This window comes from Juglans microcarpa x Juglans regia, chromosome 2D (assembly GCF_004785595.1).
Source record: "Juglans microcarpa x Juglans regia isolate MS1-56 chromosome 2D, Jm3101_v1.0, whole genome shotgun sequence".
NCBI classification, from domain to species: Eukaryota; Viridiplantae; Streptophyta; class Magnoliopsida; order Fagales; family Juglandaceae; genus Juglans; species Juglans microcarpa x Juglans regia.
The window spans coordinates 12,999,672-13,018,377 of NC_054596.1; the positions used below are offsets into that span (position 1 = coordinate 12,999,672).

The 18,706-nt window shown below is 35.4% G+C and overlaps 2 protein-coding genes across 4 annotated transcripts in view; one reads left to right on the forward strand and one right to left on the reverse strand.

Moving 5' to 3' along the window:
* Positions 1 to 12,759, reverse strand: part of LOC121249006 (chromatin assembly factor 1 subunit FAS2-like) — a 31,740-nt gene extending 18,981 nt beyond the window's left edge. The window contains exons 1-12 of one of the 2 annotated variants that reach the window (XM_041147640.1): positions 12,567 to 12,757; positions 11,490 to 11,601; positions 10,633 to 10,659; positions 10,438 to 10,510; positions 9,895 to 9,998; positions 9,572 to 9,786; positions 9,385 to 9,481; positions 9,092 to 9,164; positions 8,766 to 8,854; positions 8,547 to 8,685; positions 8,339 to 8,439; positions 7,889 to 8,242 (exon numbers count right to left, since the gene is read on the reverse strand). In XM_041147640.1, the coding sequence (XP_041003574.1) occupies positions 8,025 to 8,242; positions 8,339 to 8,439; positions 8,547 to 8,685; positions 8,766 to 8,854; positions 9,092 to 9,164; positions 9,385 to 9,481; positions 9,572 to 9,786; positions 9,895 to 9,998; positions 10,438 to 10,510; positions 10,633 to 10,659; positions 11,490 to 11,601; positions 12,567 to 12,680 (1,362 nt within the window). In that variant the 5' untranslated portion in view covers positions 12,681 to 12,757 and the 3' untranslated portion in view covers positions 7,889 to 8,024. Of the gene's footprint in view, positions 1 to 7,888; positions 8,243 to 8,338; positions 8,440 to 8,546; positions 8,686 to 8,765; positions 8,855 to 9,091; positions 9,165 to 9,384; positions 9,482 to 9,571; positions 9,787 to 9,894; positions 9,999 to 10,437; positions 10,511 to 10,632; positions 10,660 to 11,489; positions 11,602 to 12,566 lie in introns of those variants that run through there. The other variant, XM_041147641.1, reaches the window with a different exon arrangement.
* On the forward strand, positions 1,713 to 6,834 carry LOC121249007 (protein trichome berefringence-like 7). Of its 2 annotated transcripts, XM_041147643.1 has the most exons (4): positions 1,713 to 3,201; positions 5,518 to 5,676; positions 6,037 to 6,327; positions 6,449 to 6,834. In XM_041147643.1, the coding sequence occupies exons 1-3, from the start codon at positions 2,381 to 2,383 to the stop codon at positions 6,314 to 6,316; spliced, it is 1,260 nt and encodes a 419-aa protein (XP_041003577.1). In that variant the 5' UTR covers positions 1,713 to 2,380; the 3' UTR covers positions 6,317 to 6,327; positions 6,449 to 6,834. The 2 variants fall into 2 exon arrangements, with proteins under 2 accessions (XP_041003577.1, XP_041003576.1); XM_041147642.1 differs by having other exon boundaries at positions 6,037 to 6,834.
* Positions 12,760 to 18,706: the final 5,947 nt, after the last annotated feature.

An 18,706-nucleotide genomic window follows, 5' to 3' on the forward strand; every position in this document is an offset into this window, starting at 1 on the left:
ATTTTTATAGAATTTCTTCATAGCTGTGAACTTATCTATTAATTAAGATGCAACATCATGTCTCGGCCTTAATAAACTTGTCAAATTTACGAAGTAACAACCAGCATATAGCATTTCAATGGCAAATGATCATGATCGTCTATTTTGATGCAGTAGTACTCGTTAGGTTGGACGCAATAGATCATGAGGTCGACGTAACATGCATACATATATCCTGCAAGCTGGCACGTCATGTCCGTCCCAATTAATAACAAAATAATTCTGCCAACGTCGTGACAGCACATTAATCATTTATTAATTTAGCCAACTTCGACGTTGAAATGAATAATTTAAAAGGGAACTTCTTTTTCGTTTCTTCTTTTTTCATCTTTCATTCTACTATCAGTTCATATGATATTATCACTGTACTAAAAATACAAAATAAATAAATAAATTATTATTACTGTTCATTTAAGACTGCAATTTATTTACAAATATCAGTCATGAACATCAGGCACCAGCTTTGAGGTTTGGGTTTGATTAGCATTGACTCAGTTGATGCCTCGGGCCTAAGAGAAAGAGAGGCCCAACCAACAAGAAAGCCACTCGGACGGTCTCGATCTCTCGTATCATATGGTTGGTACATAGAATTTTTAAATTTAGGATTTGAAAAGTCAAACATAGGATCGAATGTTTGAGACCGGCATCAACCACTTGGATGCGACCATTGTTAATTTTAGCGAAGATTGGTTAGTCAACATATTTAAATGATTTTAAAAATAATTGATCAATATCATACATAGGTTTTTTGTAGAGTAATATATATATATATAATTTTAGAAAATGTTGTTCACGATCAGCCTTTCTCTTTCTTGGATATATATCTATAAATTTTTAGAATAATAATTTATATAAATTTCAAATAAACAAGTTTCACGCAGTTTTTTTTTTTATGAAAAATTGTATCTGGAGAAGTTAATATTGGTCTAACACAAATTGAGGCCAAGCCCCATTACACGTAAATGACTCAAAGGAATCGTATAACTTAACGAAGACTCTAGCCACTCTATTTATTAGGGAGAGAGGTAAATCTTATATTATGGATATAGACCACATGGTGATTAGTATCCATCCAATATTCTCCATGTCTATATATATAAGGGTAACATATAACTTTCAATCGATCTAATTAAGTATTTTTAAATTATTATCTCTTACTCATTACTAACTTAAGCATTAGAAGAATCACAGGCGCACCACACTGCCCACTTAATAATTTGCAAGTTAACGATTATGACCGATAATAGGATACATCCTTTATAATGCCTTACAATAAAAGTGTAAAAGAATATATTTTTTCTTGTGAGACTCACTTTTGTACAAATAATTTATGCAAAACTGAACTATTTAATACTTATACTTAACATTATTTTTAAAATACATAAGTTCTTTCAAAAATAAAAATTGCAAACAAAAAATAAAAAGTTTTTTAATCTTTCCAATTAGCTGTTTGATATGGCACGAGGATGGCTAGATAAGTTAAAAATATATATATTTATTTTATTATTTTTTCATATTTTTAAATATTTTTTAAAAAAATCAAAAAATCATTTAAAAAATAATTACTTAATCACTAAGAAAAGAAAATTACATCGGGAGCCATCTCACAATGCGAGTGTAGATTTATTCATCTTCTTTAATATAATATTTGTCGAGAAAAAAACGCTTTTTTTCTGTTTTTCTTTCGTTCTTTACTTGAACGTTCTGCTCTCAACCACCTCCGTTCTCCTCCATTGCAAAAACCACCTAAATCTCCGAAGCCTCTTCCACCTTCTGTCTCCGCACACATTTCTCCAACTCCGGCACTCTGCATATTCTCTAGAGATTCAATGGTAGATTCGCTCATTCTCTGCCCCGCCCTCGTAGCCAATGTCTTCAGATTTTGTTAGTGTATCATTTCCTTCACAAATTCATCCAAGATTCTTTCAATCTAGCTGCTTTTTCGTCAGGGCTTGTTTTTCTTATGATTTTAAACATTAACCGTCTGATTTTCAATCACCTTCTATTACGGGTCCTCGTAACAGCGCGGTTCTGAGCATGAATTTTTGAGTTTGATTCAACATGTAGATTGTGAAGTTATTTTGATTTATTGTCCTTTGGAGTGCTACTAATGATGGTGCTCATATGATTTGAAAGTTGACGACTTTTTGAGCTTGATTGTTGGTTTTCATGATTTCGATGTGATAATGGTTGGATTTATATAGTCCTCGGATTGATTCTGTAATGGGTCTCGAGTTATATATGGAAAGTTGGACTCTTTTGGATCCTGCGACTGATATTTTGTTTAACATAGGACGCATTTTTTACAAGTTCTGGATAATTGAGATGGTGAATAGTTTTAATGAATATGACTGAGATGATGACTAGTTTCAATAGGAGTGTATCCTTCAAACGCAGTACGTCACTCGGCCGGAGGGCCCCGAGTGTCACAAGCCCAAGGGTCCGGCGGTTGAGCTGGGTCTCCCGAAAATTTCATGTTCTTGTGGTGATTGGGTCTTTGATTTCATTCATCATAGCAATTGGTTGCGGTTATCTGTTTCTCCTCCCAAGTTTCAGCCAGGCCTTTCATGACTATGATACATCCAAATTTAATGGTACGTTTAGTAGTTGCAATGTTTTTTATGGAAGTTGGGTGCAGGATGATAGTTACCCATTGTACAATGCTACGGAATGTCCTTTTGTTGAACAAGGATTCAATTGCTTGGGAAATGGGCGGAATGATAAAGATTATCTTAGATGGAGGTGGAAGCCCAAGACTTGTGATATTCTGAGGTTTAATGTGCGGAATATATTAGAAAAGTTTAGAAGCAAAAGAGTTGTGTTTGTTGGTGATTCTATGAGCCGAACACAGTGGGAGTCTCTGATATGCTTGCTTATGACAGGTGTAGAGAATAAGAAAAGTGTCTATGAAATGAATGGGAATAAGATTACAAAGCAGATTAGGTTTTTAGGTGTTCGGTTTAGTTCCTTCAACTTTACTATCGAGTTCTTCCGTTCAGTTTTCCTGGTTCAGCAGGGTTGGATGCCTAAACATGCACCAAAGAGGGTCAAATCCACGCTTAAATTGGACAAGTTAGATAACATTAGCACCCATTGGATTAACTCAGATGTTCTCATATTCAACACAGGACAATGGTGGGTGCCGGGGAAGCTTTTTGAAACGTAAGTTTCTCATTTTTGTACAAATCTCCATTTAACTGTGCTTTTCTGTATGAAGTTTCTTGCTTGGATAGAACTACTAGGATTGAATCATAGGTTCTAATCCATGATTTCGATGGACAGCACACAATCCTAATTCCATTAATCTAACATCCAAATCAAAGCTGTGCAGTACAAACAACATTTTTTATAGGTAAAATCGAAAGTGCATTATAAACAGCATTATTATCACTTCACCACATTGTACTTGATATAATTTGGATTATGCACAAAAGTTGTATTGCTTAATCCAGATATTCGTAGTCCATTACCCATTGGAATAGATCATAATGGTGTTAAGTTTTTTTAGAGTCAGAGAACTTAGGCATTGGATGCAACTTTTGGTAACAAAAATTCGTAAGCCTGGAACCTTTATTCCCTGTTTGCTTCATATCTGTCAGCATTCTGAGATGGTAAAATTTTAACACATGGAGGATTGGAAGCAGCTTTCCTAATTTTCTAGATGAGTTTCCTATTGGATAGAATAGCTTTTTGGTGCCACCATAAGGAAACACCTCCGAAATGAAAACTTCTTAAGGAGATAGCAATGTATTTTTTTTTTTTTCCTGTCCTTTCGTGTGAGGATATCTCCATATCAGTTATCTTTTGTGCCAGTCAATTCATTGAGCTGCAGGATCTTCCACTTGAGATTCATTCTGGATATGATATTCACATTTATTCCTTTGTAGTGGTACTTCAGCATGCATGGGTTTTGATTCCCTGTAAGACAATCCAAGGATCACCCTTCTTTAGTTTGAAAGTTCAACGGAGTGGCAATTGTTCGTGGTCTACACTCTTCATCTGATTCTGATATCCTTTTACACTCCCCTTAACAAAGCCTTCATCCCATAAAAGCCTTCTATAACACTTGTCCCTGACAAGCCATTATCTGAAATTTCTTTAACAAAGTCCTCTCACATTTCCCTCTAAAGTCATATCCATATTATCCTGGAATATTATGGTCTTGCTTAACCAGTTTTGCTTCATTGTGAAACATTGTCTGAGCCTCTAAATGTATCAACATTTGGTTGTTCAACTTTCCTTTCTCAATAGATCCTTTATGGCTTCTGTATTCGAAAGTTTTTTGAGGATGGATTCATAGGGAGCTTGAGGGAGATAAATGATTTGTGTAACTGAAAGTTATAAGTCAGAGTTTTCTCAGGCTAGGGTGAATCGTGTTTACTGGATGAAGGTGACCCTGCTGAATCATATTTATGATGTTCCATATGGGGATTTTATTGAAATAAACTTTGCAAAATGACCTTTTTATTCATGGGGAAATCTCTATTGGTTTGTTTGTTACATTGGTAATCTTAAAAGCAGAATCTAAATTTGCTTCTCTGCATAGAAGTTTTAACTTGGACAAATTTCCCCTCATCATTCTCCTAAGACACTTAAACTGTGTGGTTTCAAAATATTAATGTGTCCATGAGATATTTTTATAGGTCATTCATTGGTGACGAAAATGGATTTCTTAGTAGTAATGTTAAAGAGAGAAAAATTGCATTTATAGAACTGGGCCTTGGCTATACATATTGAAATCGATATGTATTTGCTGGAGGATATGATATGCTTCCACGAGCATGGCTGGATTGTTAAGCATACCACTAAATGTGTTCTGAAATTATTCTTTGCTAGATATATCCATTGATGTCAAACATGTTCTACTTGAACTTAAAAGGTCTCTCTTCATCAGGTCATACACTAAAGAATGTTATCTATTTACCTCTCACTAAGGACAAAGAACATAAATATCTAAATATAAAGAGCAAGTATATTATATGAAGAAACCATTCATTTTCTGGGTGGAGAAAAAAGAAGAAAAGAGGAGAAAATAAAAGTAACCGTCTCTAGTGAATTAGTTGTTCCTGGTGACACCATAGTTTCTTCTAAATCACCCATTTATTTGATTTGGCATGCATTCCAACACACGCTCACAGAACATTTACTTTGCTGCACATGTTTTGTTGTATCATTCATGATTAAGGAATGGTTAGCTATAGAAATCTTTCTTGATCTTTTTACTTTCTCTAACTACGTGTATCCGATGTATGCTCCTTGTGTACTTGGGTAATACCTGTTTTTAATCATTAATAGAACTTATCTTATTCAAATGAAAATAAAAAAAATAATTAGTAAATTGCATGTCATGCCCTCATTATATCATCAAGTAAATTTCTGATGTATTTTGAACTATGAGTCTTTGTTTACTACCATTACAATCTGCCCATTTTCTTATAAATGCCTGTGCAAAATAATTCTAAGTTGTATTTGGAACAGTGGTTGTTATTTCCAGGTTGGAAACTCTTTAAAGCTTGGAATGCCAATTCTCACTGCCTTCAGAACTGCACTAGGCACTTGGGCATCGTGGGTTGAGAAAAATATCAACACAAATCGAACACAAGTCTTCTTTCGAACTTTTGAGCCATCTCACTGGGGGTATGCTTTTAGCATTGGCAATATGACGCTGTGTTCTCAAGCATCTCTGGCTTTCCTATAACTCATTGGAAACTACTCTGAAGATACAGAACTATGAATGAATTTTCCCTGTTGAAACTTGTAGGTTAACACATTTTCATTAAATTACATGCCTCTACAACATTAAACCTTTACTTTAGGAGTATTCTTCCATGTCAGTTCAATAATAGTTGCCAGTGTCAACCATACTTGAAGGGGTAATGTCATCCTCATATTTGTTTAGCATTAGTTTCTCTAATTGCTACCCTTGTATGTATTTCTCTTGAGGTGCACATGAACTGTCTTCAACACAACTAAGGATACTGTTTGTTTTCGCATCAGTGATCAAACTCGTAGGATTTGCAACGTGACCCAGAACCCACTATCAGAAGCTAGAGGAAGAGACCAAAGTCTATTTTCAGACACCGTATTGGAGGTGGTAAAGAATATGAAAGTTCCAATAACTGTTCTGCACATAACTTCCATGTCAGCTCTACGAAGTGATGCACATGTGGGTAACTGGAGTGACAGCCCATTTACACCTGATTGTAGCCACTGGTGTCTACCAGGAGTACCTGATGTGTGGAATGAAATTATCCTCTCATACCTTCTTACCGACTAAGTACATTTCTGGTGAGTAGCTTCCCTTCTAATTACTATCTGAATAGCTTCCATTGTTTAGGTGCATGCCAGCATGATTTTTGTCAGTCCCACTCCATACAAATGGCTACCAATGTGGATTTTCTGGCACCAGTTTTCTCTTTCTGCAAGTGAATCGCCAAAGCTCCAGCCTACAGGCACCTATGGTGTCTCATCTCAGAAGCCAGAAAAGTTGAATAACAGTTACTTGTGCATTAAGTTTCTTTTCGGTTATTATCTTTTATTCAGTGGCAGCCAGCACCAAACAATCCCAAAATTCTCAAGATAGCAACGGGTTTTCAAAAGTGTAGAGTTACACGGCGGATACAGTTTTGTAACAGGCACTGATGATTTCATTCTTTTTGCGATTCTTCTATCTTAGAGGGGCTAAAAGTTTCTCTGAGATATAACGATTTTGTTCATATCTATTCATTAATCGCCTTCTATGGCAATGAAATGTTTGTTTAAACGAAAGAAATAAAGGAAGAGATTTGACTATCTTATTTGCCCTTTTTTGAATTGTGCTCTGTTCCTTTGAGAAATAAATTGTATAATGAAACGATGTATGTCTCAACCAAGGAAGTGCACTAAATTGCTGCTACTTTGTTTTTCACATTTTGTTTCTTTTGCACTTTTTTTATTTATCTGGATCGACAGGGTAACAAGACCACCGCTGCAACCCCGGTCACACCCTTGTACCGACGGACAGATGACCCTGAAGGTTCTCCAAAAAGGCAGTTTGTCCAAAAACCAATATAACAAGATTGTTTTATCAACCAAGGAAATCAGGACTACCAGAATGCTTAATATACAGTTTCCTCGCAGATCCGAGATTGCATTTCAGTTTCTCCATTCCCATGGAATACTCATGTTTCATTAAAAATCTTGAGCCGTACAATCTATAAATGATTAAAGAAAGTGGGAATATGGTTAATGCAGGTATCAATGCACTCAACTCGTCGCACAGCAAACAGAGGAAGTAGTTGAAAAGTGGAACCCTCGTTTAGCTGAGCTGTCCAGTGTGAAAACAGAACATGTTTCCTGGAAAGTTCACCTCAGTGTAAGAAAAAAGTGAGTTTATGATCATTGTCAAAGCAACCCAACCAATATCCTCAATGTTTAGAGAAGATACCCAACCAATCAAGTAAAATGACGCTAGCCTAACATACCCCAAGGTCTAGCTCCTTTATATCATTATCATAAGATGAGTACAGCCTGCATACATTCGTCCTCTCATCCCTTCAATTTATCTTAAATCACTCTGTCATCTCTCGTATGAATTTCAAAATTGGGCCGAATAAAAGTTGACTCGATAGTCCCTCATCCCTTTAACATACCATGATTTTCCCTCAGCATATTTTCGGGTAAGCCAACGTTATCGTTATAGGATTTAAGCCGTGTGACCAGATTTTCAATACTAGAAGCCTATGTATGATAATATTGGCTCGATGCCTTGATCTATGACCATAAATCTAGTACAAAGAAATCTAGCTCCTCGAAAAAAGGAACACGGTGTTTTCGGCGGGGGGTGGGGGGGGGGGGGGGGGGGGGTGTGGGGAGGTTCTGTTTTACGCATCTATTACTAACATTGTCGAATCCATCTCTTTTACACTTGAAAATTAATATAAACCTGCATAGATGAAACCTTGAAAGACGGACTATGCCAAGATTTACAGAGGCGAGAGTGGCACTTATGAAGGATCAATTGCCATGGGAGTAATACGCCTCTTAGCTGGTTTATTTGAGATGGGAGTACTTGTTGAGCTTGGTGATGCCAGTTTCCCTTCATTCTTTCCTGGTTCGGATTTAGTGCTCTCTGCTGCAACATCGCTCCTAGTTGCATCAATTATCATCTCCTCTCGCTTCTGAACAGGGCCCCCATTCTCATCACCCGTGACTTTTGTTTCTTCTACAGCAGGTCAAATACGAAAGGAACTAAGCACTTGCAAGGGGGAAAAGAGGGAGTGGTAAAGAAGTGATAAAAATGGGAAAGAAGAGGCAAGACCTGATAAAGAGATGGGCGATCCCAGTTCATCGTGTTCAAATTCTAGTAATGTACAGTAACCATCTTGGGAGGATAATGCCAAGTAACGGCCTTCAGGTGACCTTTGAACACAAACAATGGTAGGCATTCAAAACATTATCAAAGTCATCAAAAGAATTGTCAACATTACAGTAGGAGCAGATTGCATGGGAACTGGTATAAAATTTACCACGTAATGTCCGTTATGGCTGCATAGTGAAGACCGGCCAATATTGCAATTGGAGGAACACTCTCCGTGTCATAAATGTATAAAGAATTCAAAGTAGCAACCGCAAAAATGAGGCGATAAGGGAGCTTAAAGAGTGCAGCTGCACAACTTATTGAAGATTAATATCATACATTGGCCTAAACAGCAATAATGTTTTGAAACAGATTATCCTAGAAGTACCTGGATTAGTTCCCCGTAGGCTAAAAACTACGGGACAGAAACGAACCACCACAATGGGTTTACTGGCACCTGGGAGTTGTAGAGCAGGCCTGCATGTGAGAAACTTTAAGAAAATGAATGCAAGACAGAAGAAAGTCTCCTTCAAAGCTATTTTCTTGATTAAAAGTGTAGTTATTGCGTACTGAAAAGAACAGATTGCTATTAATTCAGCTGAATTGCATTAAGAGAGCAGGCTAAATATCTGGTGCCCATGGCTCGTCTTAAGAATGCAACAGAAGAGCAATATCAGAAGGGACAACTAAAAAACTATGCAGCTAAAATCATACCTTGAGAGATCCTTTCTGGAAAATATGTAAGCAGTATTTACTGTTTCAGATGCAGGTGAAATCTTGTAAGAACCTGAAAGAGAAAAGGGGGAAAATCCAATGAACAGCCTGAGATGATTAATCATTGGCATGAATACTCCCAAGTGTGATAGGAGACTCTATGGTGTTGATGACAATCCCATGAAGTGACCAGATAATTCCATCAAGTTACCAGATAACCAAGATTCAAAGAAAAAGTACTAGACTACATAAGTCCACAGTAGATGGATTGATATTTAAATATTGGTCAATACCTGCAGGCACAAGTAAAAATGACCCATCAGGTGACCAGGCTAATCTTCGGAAGAAAGATGGCAACGTTTCATCATGAAAAAGATGGTTTTTAACAGACTGCACCAGAAACCATTCACAAAAATTATAACATCCGAAAATTCTGATGTACAATTCATAGAAAACAAAGATGATCTAATATGTCCTTACCTTAGAATCATCCACTGATGGCTGTTCTGCCTTTGTAACGACATTTTGACAAACATAATTAATCTTTTCCATGCCTTTAGTTTTTGCATGAGGTTTGTTAACGTAAATACGGCAAGTTCTATCAGAACTAAGGGAAGCCACATACTTGGCCAGTGGATCCCATGCAACACCTTGAACATAATGGGAGTGGGAATCCAAGATCTGATGGACAGAACCTGAAGAACGGAAACATGGACAAAAAGGATACAACACAGAATTTTAACTGAGATTTTCTTTACTATTTGGTAGTCTAAATATTGTGACCGCAGTGAATTGTCCCTTACCTTTGCTCATATCCCACACGATGCAAGAATTATCAACAGACCCAGAAATGAGAAATGCACCATTGGCAGACCACTGCAGGTCCAGGACATCCTTCCTGTGAAATCTATTCCACAAAAATTCTGGACCACATTATTCATCTCAGAAATATAAGAAACAAGCTTTACTATTTGGTGTCTATATATATGGTTTAACTCAATACCACAAGCCAGGCCCAATGATAGATTATGTTCAACGTGGACTACCAAACCTAAACAACATTTCTTCACCTTTGAAGATAAACATCCATGTTTAAACATACATTACTTCATCTTATTAATGATATATTTTCAGAAATATGATCTGATTGGCTGACAGGTTTTAAGTCGGATCCTGAAAATGAGTGATTAATTCAAGGAAAAGCTTCCTGGCAGAATCATAAATGAATTGGCTTTAGTATGTCAAGATTCAGTCTAATCCAGATAAAAAGCCCGGCATGTGTTTGTATAGAACTAATTGTGATCCATGTAAAAGCTTACTAGAAAAACTCAGATGCAAGGCCTTACGATAAAGTCTTGAAAACCTTCCATGTTTGACCTGTGTCTGTGGGGTGTAACTTCCAAATTACCAGTTCACCTCCTGAAGTAGGCCAGCACAATTTAAGAATTTCCCAGCTAAATTACATTGCTGAGCAATGATAAAACTGGAGTAAATAATGCATCGCTATAAAAGAGAAAAAACCACAATGACTGAAATCATACCATCAGCACCGGATGCGAGTTGTTCTCCTGCATTATATAAAGGAGTGATATCAATCCCAGCATAAAAAAGAACATCAAGATTTACAGCTAATAAGCCCTTACAAGACTTGTTAATATCACATAGAAACTCGATGCAAAATATTAGTTTTGTAAAACAAAAGAAGATAAATTACAATAATTAAAAAACATTGAAATAGTAGAAACAACGTGATGCAGCCATTGAAGATCGGTTTATTACTAATATGTGAATTACTTTCTAGGTTCCTCAGTTTCAAGATTTACATTGTGGGGCTCAAGATTCCTGTGGTTTTAATCATAATCATTTTTTTTTATAGGTAAACGATTATATTTTATTAATAAGAATAGGCTTAGCCCACGTACACAGGGCTAGTTAATCATAATCATTCCGTCTTTAAAACAGTATTCTGCTTTAAGTTGATGGTTTATTGACACTTTTGCATTCCTTGACAGAATCATAATGTTCTCCAAATACCGTGCATAATTTTCATGTTAAGAATACTTTCCTAATTATGGTTGTCCCAGGGTTTTTAGTATCATTAGGAGGATCCATAGTACTGAGTTAGAATATTTTGCTTGTTGGGTAGCGTCCATAGAGAGAGGCCTAATCCTAGGAGGTTGAGGAAGAGTCAAGAATCGAGTCATAAAAGCTTTACTGTACTCAAAGAAATCACGTGCACTTTTCTTCTTACTCTACTTTTGTTCTTACGCAATCACTCGACACATGAAGTATTTCATTATTCTATAGTTCTCCCTCAACAGTCATGGTTCAGTTTCAATCACAATGTTTATCTTGTAGCAAAAAAATACAGCTTTGAAAAGCATAAGTATGTCATTACCGGAAGGAGAGAACCGAAGGACATTTACAGCAGAACTATGGTAAGAAAGGCTATTTTGATAGGAAGCTGCAGGGCCTTTCGTCTGCGCTGCACCTGAATTTATTAACCAGAGCTGAAACAATTAAGCATAGCTCAACAGTTAGTCTGACCCAAAAAGAATATATAATAACTCAATCTTATTAATTACTATTCAGATCCTATCATCACTGAAACATCATTTTTAAAGGTAAAAAGGCAGCCAAATGTGAATATTGTAATCTGTCATTTTGGTTCCCTAAATAAATGGGAAACTCAATGTAGCCGCACGAATTAGAGAAATTAAGAAAGAATACAGCATCCTAGATGTCCATTTATTCATAAATCAACTAAAGAAAAATGAAAAACTTTTAGAATTTTTTATTTTTTATTTTTTATTTTATTTTATGTATTTCCAACTCAACCAAAGGAAACTTTAGTTATAACAGAAGACTTGAACTTACTGAGTGGATGAAAGCACTCCCAAAGTTCAGCCTCAATATTGAGCACATTACCTCCAATTAAAATTTTTTCAAACAGAAAACAAACGAGTTTTGAAAAAACTTTGACAGAAGTGTTGGATTCAAATTCCTTAGGGTTGCAGTTTTACTCTAAGGCCTAGAGTTGGAGAAAGATAGATACAGTATTTGAGTATTACAACACTTGTTCTTGATCATGTGTATTTTAGGATCATCATTAAATGCTCAACAAGTATAGTTGGATCCACAATTTGTATCTATCTTTGTTGAACTCTAAACCCTAGAGTTTGGACGGAAACTCTAGAGTATTATGACCCAAAAATACTTACCGAACTCAACCTGCAGGAATTAAATTATAGGGGAGTCTCTCATTTCACGGAAACCAATAAATGCCAAAGATAAAACCAACAATTCAGGGCCTGATTTGTTTCATTACACAATAACTTTCATTTCTTCTAACAAAAAACAAATCGTGGTATTTTTTCGAAGATGGGCCTGTTCCACAACTTTTGGTAGCAATCTTCAAATTCAAGAAATCAAAGAAAGAAATAAAACAAAAAGTGTCTACAGTCAAATCTGGTACCTTGATGTCGTAATCGGCGCCACCGGTGGCGAGGATGCCGGAGAGAGGGTGGAAATCAGCTGTTAGGACTGGCTTCGTGTCGTGCCAGTTGATCTGAACCGTCCCACCCTTCATTCCTCTCCTTCGGCGTAGGGTTTTTCTCTTGTGAGGCAATTAAAGAGAGCGAGAGAAAAATATAAATTTAAAAGAAGAGGGTATATCTTTTGCGCGCTGCTTTCATTTGGCGGGGAACCGTGACCGTATCAAATTTTACTTTCAATTGGTGAAAATTTTAACAAAAATAATATGAGAAATGATGCTGAGGACCGTTTGGATAAAAAAACGGTTTCATCTTATTTTATTTTATTATTATAATTATTTTAAATTTTTATATAAAATATAATAAATAATTTAATTTTTTAAAATTTTTACAATAATAATAATATTAAAAAATAATATTTTAATAATATTTTATCTAATTTTTAATTTTTATATAAAATTATCTTATCTTATTTTACTATTCAAACGGGACCTCAGTATACTAATAAAGCTTTTTTTTTTCTTTAAAATATTTGTGTGTATCTATTTTTTTTATATTTTTTAAATAAAACAAATAATTTAAAAATACAGAAAAATATAAAATTATAAAATTTATGCTATGGGTACCTGAATTTGGTACCTTTATCGGTGAATCTAGCACCATTTATATTTTAAAGCGATGAGATACTTGCACATTATTAGGCATTGTTTGTTTTTGTAAATGAGATAAAATTAATTGAGATAAAAGTTGAAAGTTAAATAAAATATTATTAAAATATATTTTTTAATATTATTTTTATTTTGATATTTGAAAAGGTTGAATAGTTTATTTTATTTTATGTGAGAATTTGAAAATTTTATAATAATTAGATGAAATAAGATAAAATAAAAATGTTTATGAAAACAAACGAGACATTAGTATTGATATAAAAATGAATTAATTTGTAAGAAATTTAAAAATTTTAAATTATATAAACGAAATATTACCTATTATTTTGAGTAGGATTCGTGTGTTATGATAAAAGTTTTTCGTTATGGATGTTGCAATTTTGGTTTAGATTATATCAAGTTGAGTTCAGGTTATATATATAAATATCTATTATAATTTCTTAATTTCTAACCTATTAATTTTGAAAAAATTCTATTTATAGTCCTGAGTAGATGATTGTGTAATAATCCCATTGATGAATGAGGATAAAAGAGAAAAAATATCATTTTAAAAAAGATATTATTGTAATTTTAATTTTTTTTTAAATAAAATTACATGAACTTGCATGAATAGTCACCACTTAGGGACTGTATATAAACGAACTCTTTTTTATTAGATTTATATCAAATATGAATATCGTGTTAAAAATTATCAATCGTTTAAATAAATGAGATGTTTTTCATTTCCACTTATTTAATTATTTGGCTTTTTTTTTTTTTTTGTATTATTCGCTAACTTATCATTAATTAATACTAAATCAAATTCCCAATTACAGATTCAATTTCAATGACCTCATGTGTATATCATGCACTATAACTCTTGGCCAATTACATTGATTAGGAATTACAAAATATGTCATTTTTTCTATATATCAGCAACCCAAAATAAATTAGGAAGCTCAAACATGAGTATTCCGTTTTTTAATTTACAAATGATACAAGAATTCTCACGGCCATGTTTGGAAACACAAATGAATTGGGCAAAATGATGCTACGTACAAAGCCCATTTTAGGTATTATTCTCCTTTAATTAAAGTTTCTAAATTCGAATAAGAATGTGAAGGGATTAATAATCAATGGAGAATGAGGGGACCGAAACTGGTGCCTCCAATTTGATCGATTCTGTATTTTTTTTTTTAAAATGATAAAGGAAATGACTATTATTGAATGTGTATTTTTTTAAAAAATATTTAAAAAATATTTGAAAAAAAATGTACAATTACACTAATCGGTACAATGTGGGCACCATTTTAGGTCCTCATAGCTAGGGGTATTCAACCGGATCCGGATCCGGATGCTAAAATCAGGACGGTTATCCGCCCAGATTAATCTGGGCGGATAATCGGATTCAATCCGGATATCCGGTTTGTAACCGGATATCCGGATTTAACCCGGATCCAGGTTATAACCGGATTTAATTCGGGTTATAACCGTAAATCCGGTTAAATCTCTTTTTTTTTTTTTAAGACTTTTAAAACTTTCCACGAGAAGAAAAAAAAATATATTACAACTATAGAATCCTGATCATACAATGCTACTTACTGCATAATGAATCACAAATTACAAAGGTGAAAAAAAAAACTGTACACAAGAATGAGGAGAAACTGCAGTACAAAATGAATGACAAATTGACAATTGAGTTGCCTAATGACTGTTGCTTTCCCAATCTCTGCAATGGGTCACCGATCCCACATGGCTTGAAATATAGCAGGTTTGTGCTTTAGGCATTGCACCATCTCCCAGTCTAGTGAAGAATTATTTAGAACAACATCCAACATCGGGTTGCCAAAAACATTTGAGGAGCTCTTAAATGACCATTAAACATTCAAAATTAAACATGTTTGCTAGTGTTTTTAACAGCAATGGGTAATCCCTTGTAAGTTTTCAGTACTGTCATAGAACCATAGGAAACCAAATATAATCACTATTTGTCAGTTCAAAGACGCAATGGGAAAAATTCGACCTAATATAAGTCAATGACAAGAGAGATGGTCATTTAAGCCAAGGCACACAACTAGCCTCAGATCGATATATTAGAACAAACAAATCCATATGGGTCTCTCAACCATATCTCAATAATACGAACCTATAGATCTAGTCATTGTCTTTGACTTTTTTCAATAAACAAACAGAGTATTACATAAAATAAACAGAGTATTACATAAAACAGTGATTAAAACTTGCATTTTTTCATTTCATACACGAATCGAATAAAAAAAATCCATTGATAAGGTATCGAAATAAGCTTACAGAGCAAAGAACAAATAATATAAACCAAAAAAAACCCCTAATTTCATACGAATCTAACAGAAAGATGAGAAAAATCCCTAAATACAAAGAAAGATACCTTACGAGCTTAGAGAGAGAGAATATGGATGGTAGCCTCCGCGTCTCTCACCCAGATGCGCAAAGGACTTCGAAGTTTCTGTTTCCTTGTTTCGGTGAAGTCGAGAAAATTAAGAGAGAATAGAGCCTTGAGAGATTCGGTGGAAATACTTGAGAGAAAAGGCCAGAAGGGATTCGGGGGAAAGACTTAAGACTTGAGACTTGAGAGAGAAGGCTATTGCGAAGAATCGAAGATGAGATGCGTAGGTGCAAACCCAGTCTACCCAGATGCGTAAGTTCGAAGGCTTCACCAGTTCGAGAGAGAGGGGATTCGAGAAGACGAGAATGAATAAAGACAGGGTGGGTTTTTTTTTTAAGGGACCCGGTTATGGATAACCGGATCCGGATTCTTCCTACCCGCCCGGATACACCTGGATTTTCTGGTTCCGGACCGGACCGGAAAAAAAATCGATCCGGTTGCACACCCTTACCCGTAGCATTGTCCAACGATCAATATATAGTTAACACATAATGACATCAAAATTAATCTTCATAGTCGAAGAAGTAATAAAATAAAATCAATCGTTGAAATTCGGTATTTTTTTTAATAAATCCATTAGAATAGAGCATGATCAAGTTTTGGAATGGGGCCTGGAATCAAAATATTCTAAATCCAACCCCATAAAACCCTAGCTAACGAAATAGGACTCAAATCCAAGTCTTTTCCTTTTCATTGTTCACCATTTTATGTGAAACCTTCAAGCTGCCTCGAGAACTTCTAATAATTAATTACTCGTTTTACAGTAGCATAGTCCTGGACCTTGGTTTCTTGACAATATTTTCTGGGAAAGAACTGGCAAGAGAGTTTAGGAGTATAGGATTTTTATAACAATTCTACTACAGGTACCCGTCCTTGGGTACCCGTTGCGGAATCATTGACGTGGTATTAGCCACGTCAGCTTTATATTATATTAAAAAAAAAAAAGAGGCAAAGGAGCCGATTTCAGAGCGCCAAATTGTTTGTTCTGATTTCAGATTTCAAAAACCAGAATAGTCGCAAACCAGAAACCCACTTGAAACCCAAAAATTCCTGCGGGTTCGTCGTTCTCCATCTATGGTTTGTTCCGAAACCATTTTGCACTGAAAAGAAAACGTTCGTCGTTCTTCATCGCGTTCAAGCGAGTGCCGTCGTGTTGGACCTCTATTTTATGGTTTTTTTTTTGTATTTTTCTTGATCTTTGGCTCTTGTTCTGTCTCAAGAAACGCTAGTCTTAACGAAAATTTAATAGCAGCTGCTCTTCTTCTTTTATAAGAATGGTGTTGTTTTTTATTTTTTTTTTGTTTTGTGGAGAAATATAGGATACTGAGTATAATAGGAGCGTATAAAAATAACAATGGTTGCGCAGTGGCAAATAGAGAGAAAAAGAGATGAGGAATAGAGTGAATAATCAATCATGGCCATGGTGGAGGAGTTTGGCGCTTTGGATTGATTTTTCTAACTTTTTTCATCATCTGGGGGCTGTTGGATTTGGTTGGTATGTCAAATCTTTGAACTATAATGGAGGTGTGAACGGTGCGAGGTGAAAATTGGGGACCGAAGTGTTCTTCCATGGGTCATTCGCGAGTTCAATTGTGCTGGGCTTGTGCTTTGTTGATTTCATTTCGTTAGGGTTGATTTTAGACTCTTCGTTCTTCATTTGTGGGAAATACGGTGCGTTTTATTTAAACGGTGCAAACGCACTATTTAAATAATGATGACTTGGCACCCGGGTAGGAGGCGTGTACCCGTCCAAGGTGCAAGTAGCTTTTTTCTTTTTATAATATGCTTCCCATAATCATTGTGGGAGCCTTTGGATTATATTTATCGAAGAAATATGTTACAAGAATTTACTGTAAATGAAATTCAAAACTAATGCTATCTAAGTTTATCATTATCTTTTGAATTTGAAAATGAAGATAAAATTGTTTGACTTGAATTTATAGTAGCCTTTCTGCAGAGGATGTGTTGTTGGAGTTGGTTTTGGAAGAGCCCTTGTGTGTAGCAGCTTTTGAATTTGAATGAGTTACAGGAGATGGTACGTTTAGATTCTAAACCCATCTCAACTCATCTCAACTCATCATTACAACTTTTTTAAATTCCAACACAAAATATAATAAACAATTTAACTTTTTCAAATTCTAAAATAATAATAATATTAAAAAATAATATTCTAACAATATTTTATCATCTCAATTCAACTAAACTCAGTTTAACTTCCAAACGCAACCTTTCTCAACACGCCTTTGCAAACTTAACGGTAATTCGCAAACATTGAGGTTGTGTATGATAGTGGAGAACCAAATTGGTGGTAGTGGTTTAGTGAGTGCATTTGCCAGTTGGTCCTTGGAAGAAAGAAAGCAAACAAAGAGAGACTGTGAGGAGACCTGATCACAAACGAAATGGTAATCAATAGAGATATGTTTTGTTCGTGAGTGAAACAGGTGATTGGTCGTGAAGTAACTAGCACCAATGTTATCACACCAAAGTGATGGTGATTGAGATAACTTGAGACCTAGTTAGCTGAGGAGCGATTGAATCCAAATGAGTTTCGTAATGGTGTTGGCGATAACTTGGTACTCAGCTTAAGTGCTAGACCAGAGACCGTTTTCTGTTTAGGTGAGCTCCATGAAATGAGGTTGGGACCATAAAAGATATAGTAGGTGGTAGTAGAGGGCCGATTGTCCAGACATCCAACCCAATCGGAGTCTGAAAAGGTCTAAAGTTGATGAGAAGTAGACTTTTGAAGGAAAAGATCGTGATAGGTAGTGAGCCAAAGGTAACGAAGTATTCATTTCACGGCACTCTAGTGTTCAATCATTGGGCTATGCATGAATTGGCATACCTTACTCACGCTAAATGCAATATCCAGCTGAGTGAAGCTCTAGTATTGTAGGGAGCCAACAATACTTTTGTATAGCATAGGGTTAAAGAAAGGATCACCATGGAACTGTGACAGAGCAAGGGTTGACACCATAGGCGAAGAGATCGGTTTGGCAAGATGCATGTTTGCCTTCTTGAGGAGGTCAAGCACGTACCATTGTAGGGAAAG

Excerpts from the sequence above, each read along its gene's own strand:
- LOC121249007 (XM_041147642.1), top strand. The coding sequence starts at position 2,381 with ATGAATATGACTGAGATGATGACTAGTTTCAATAGGAGTGTATCCTTC. Across the intron at positions 3,202-5,517 it reads CCGGGGAAGCTTTTTGAAAC|TGGTTGTTATTTCCAGGTTG; the intron begins GTAAGTTTCTCA and ends TATTTGGAACAG. Across the intron at positions 5,677-6,036 it reads TTTGAGCCATCTCACTGGGG|TGATCAAACTCGTAGGATTT; the intron begins GTATGCTTTTAG and ends TTTTCGCATCAG.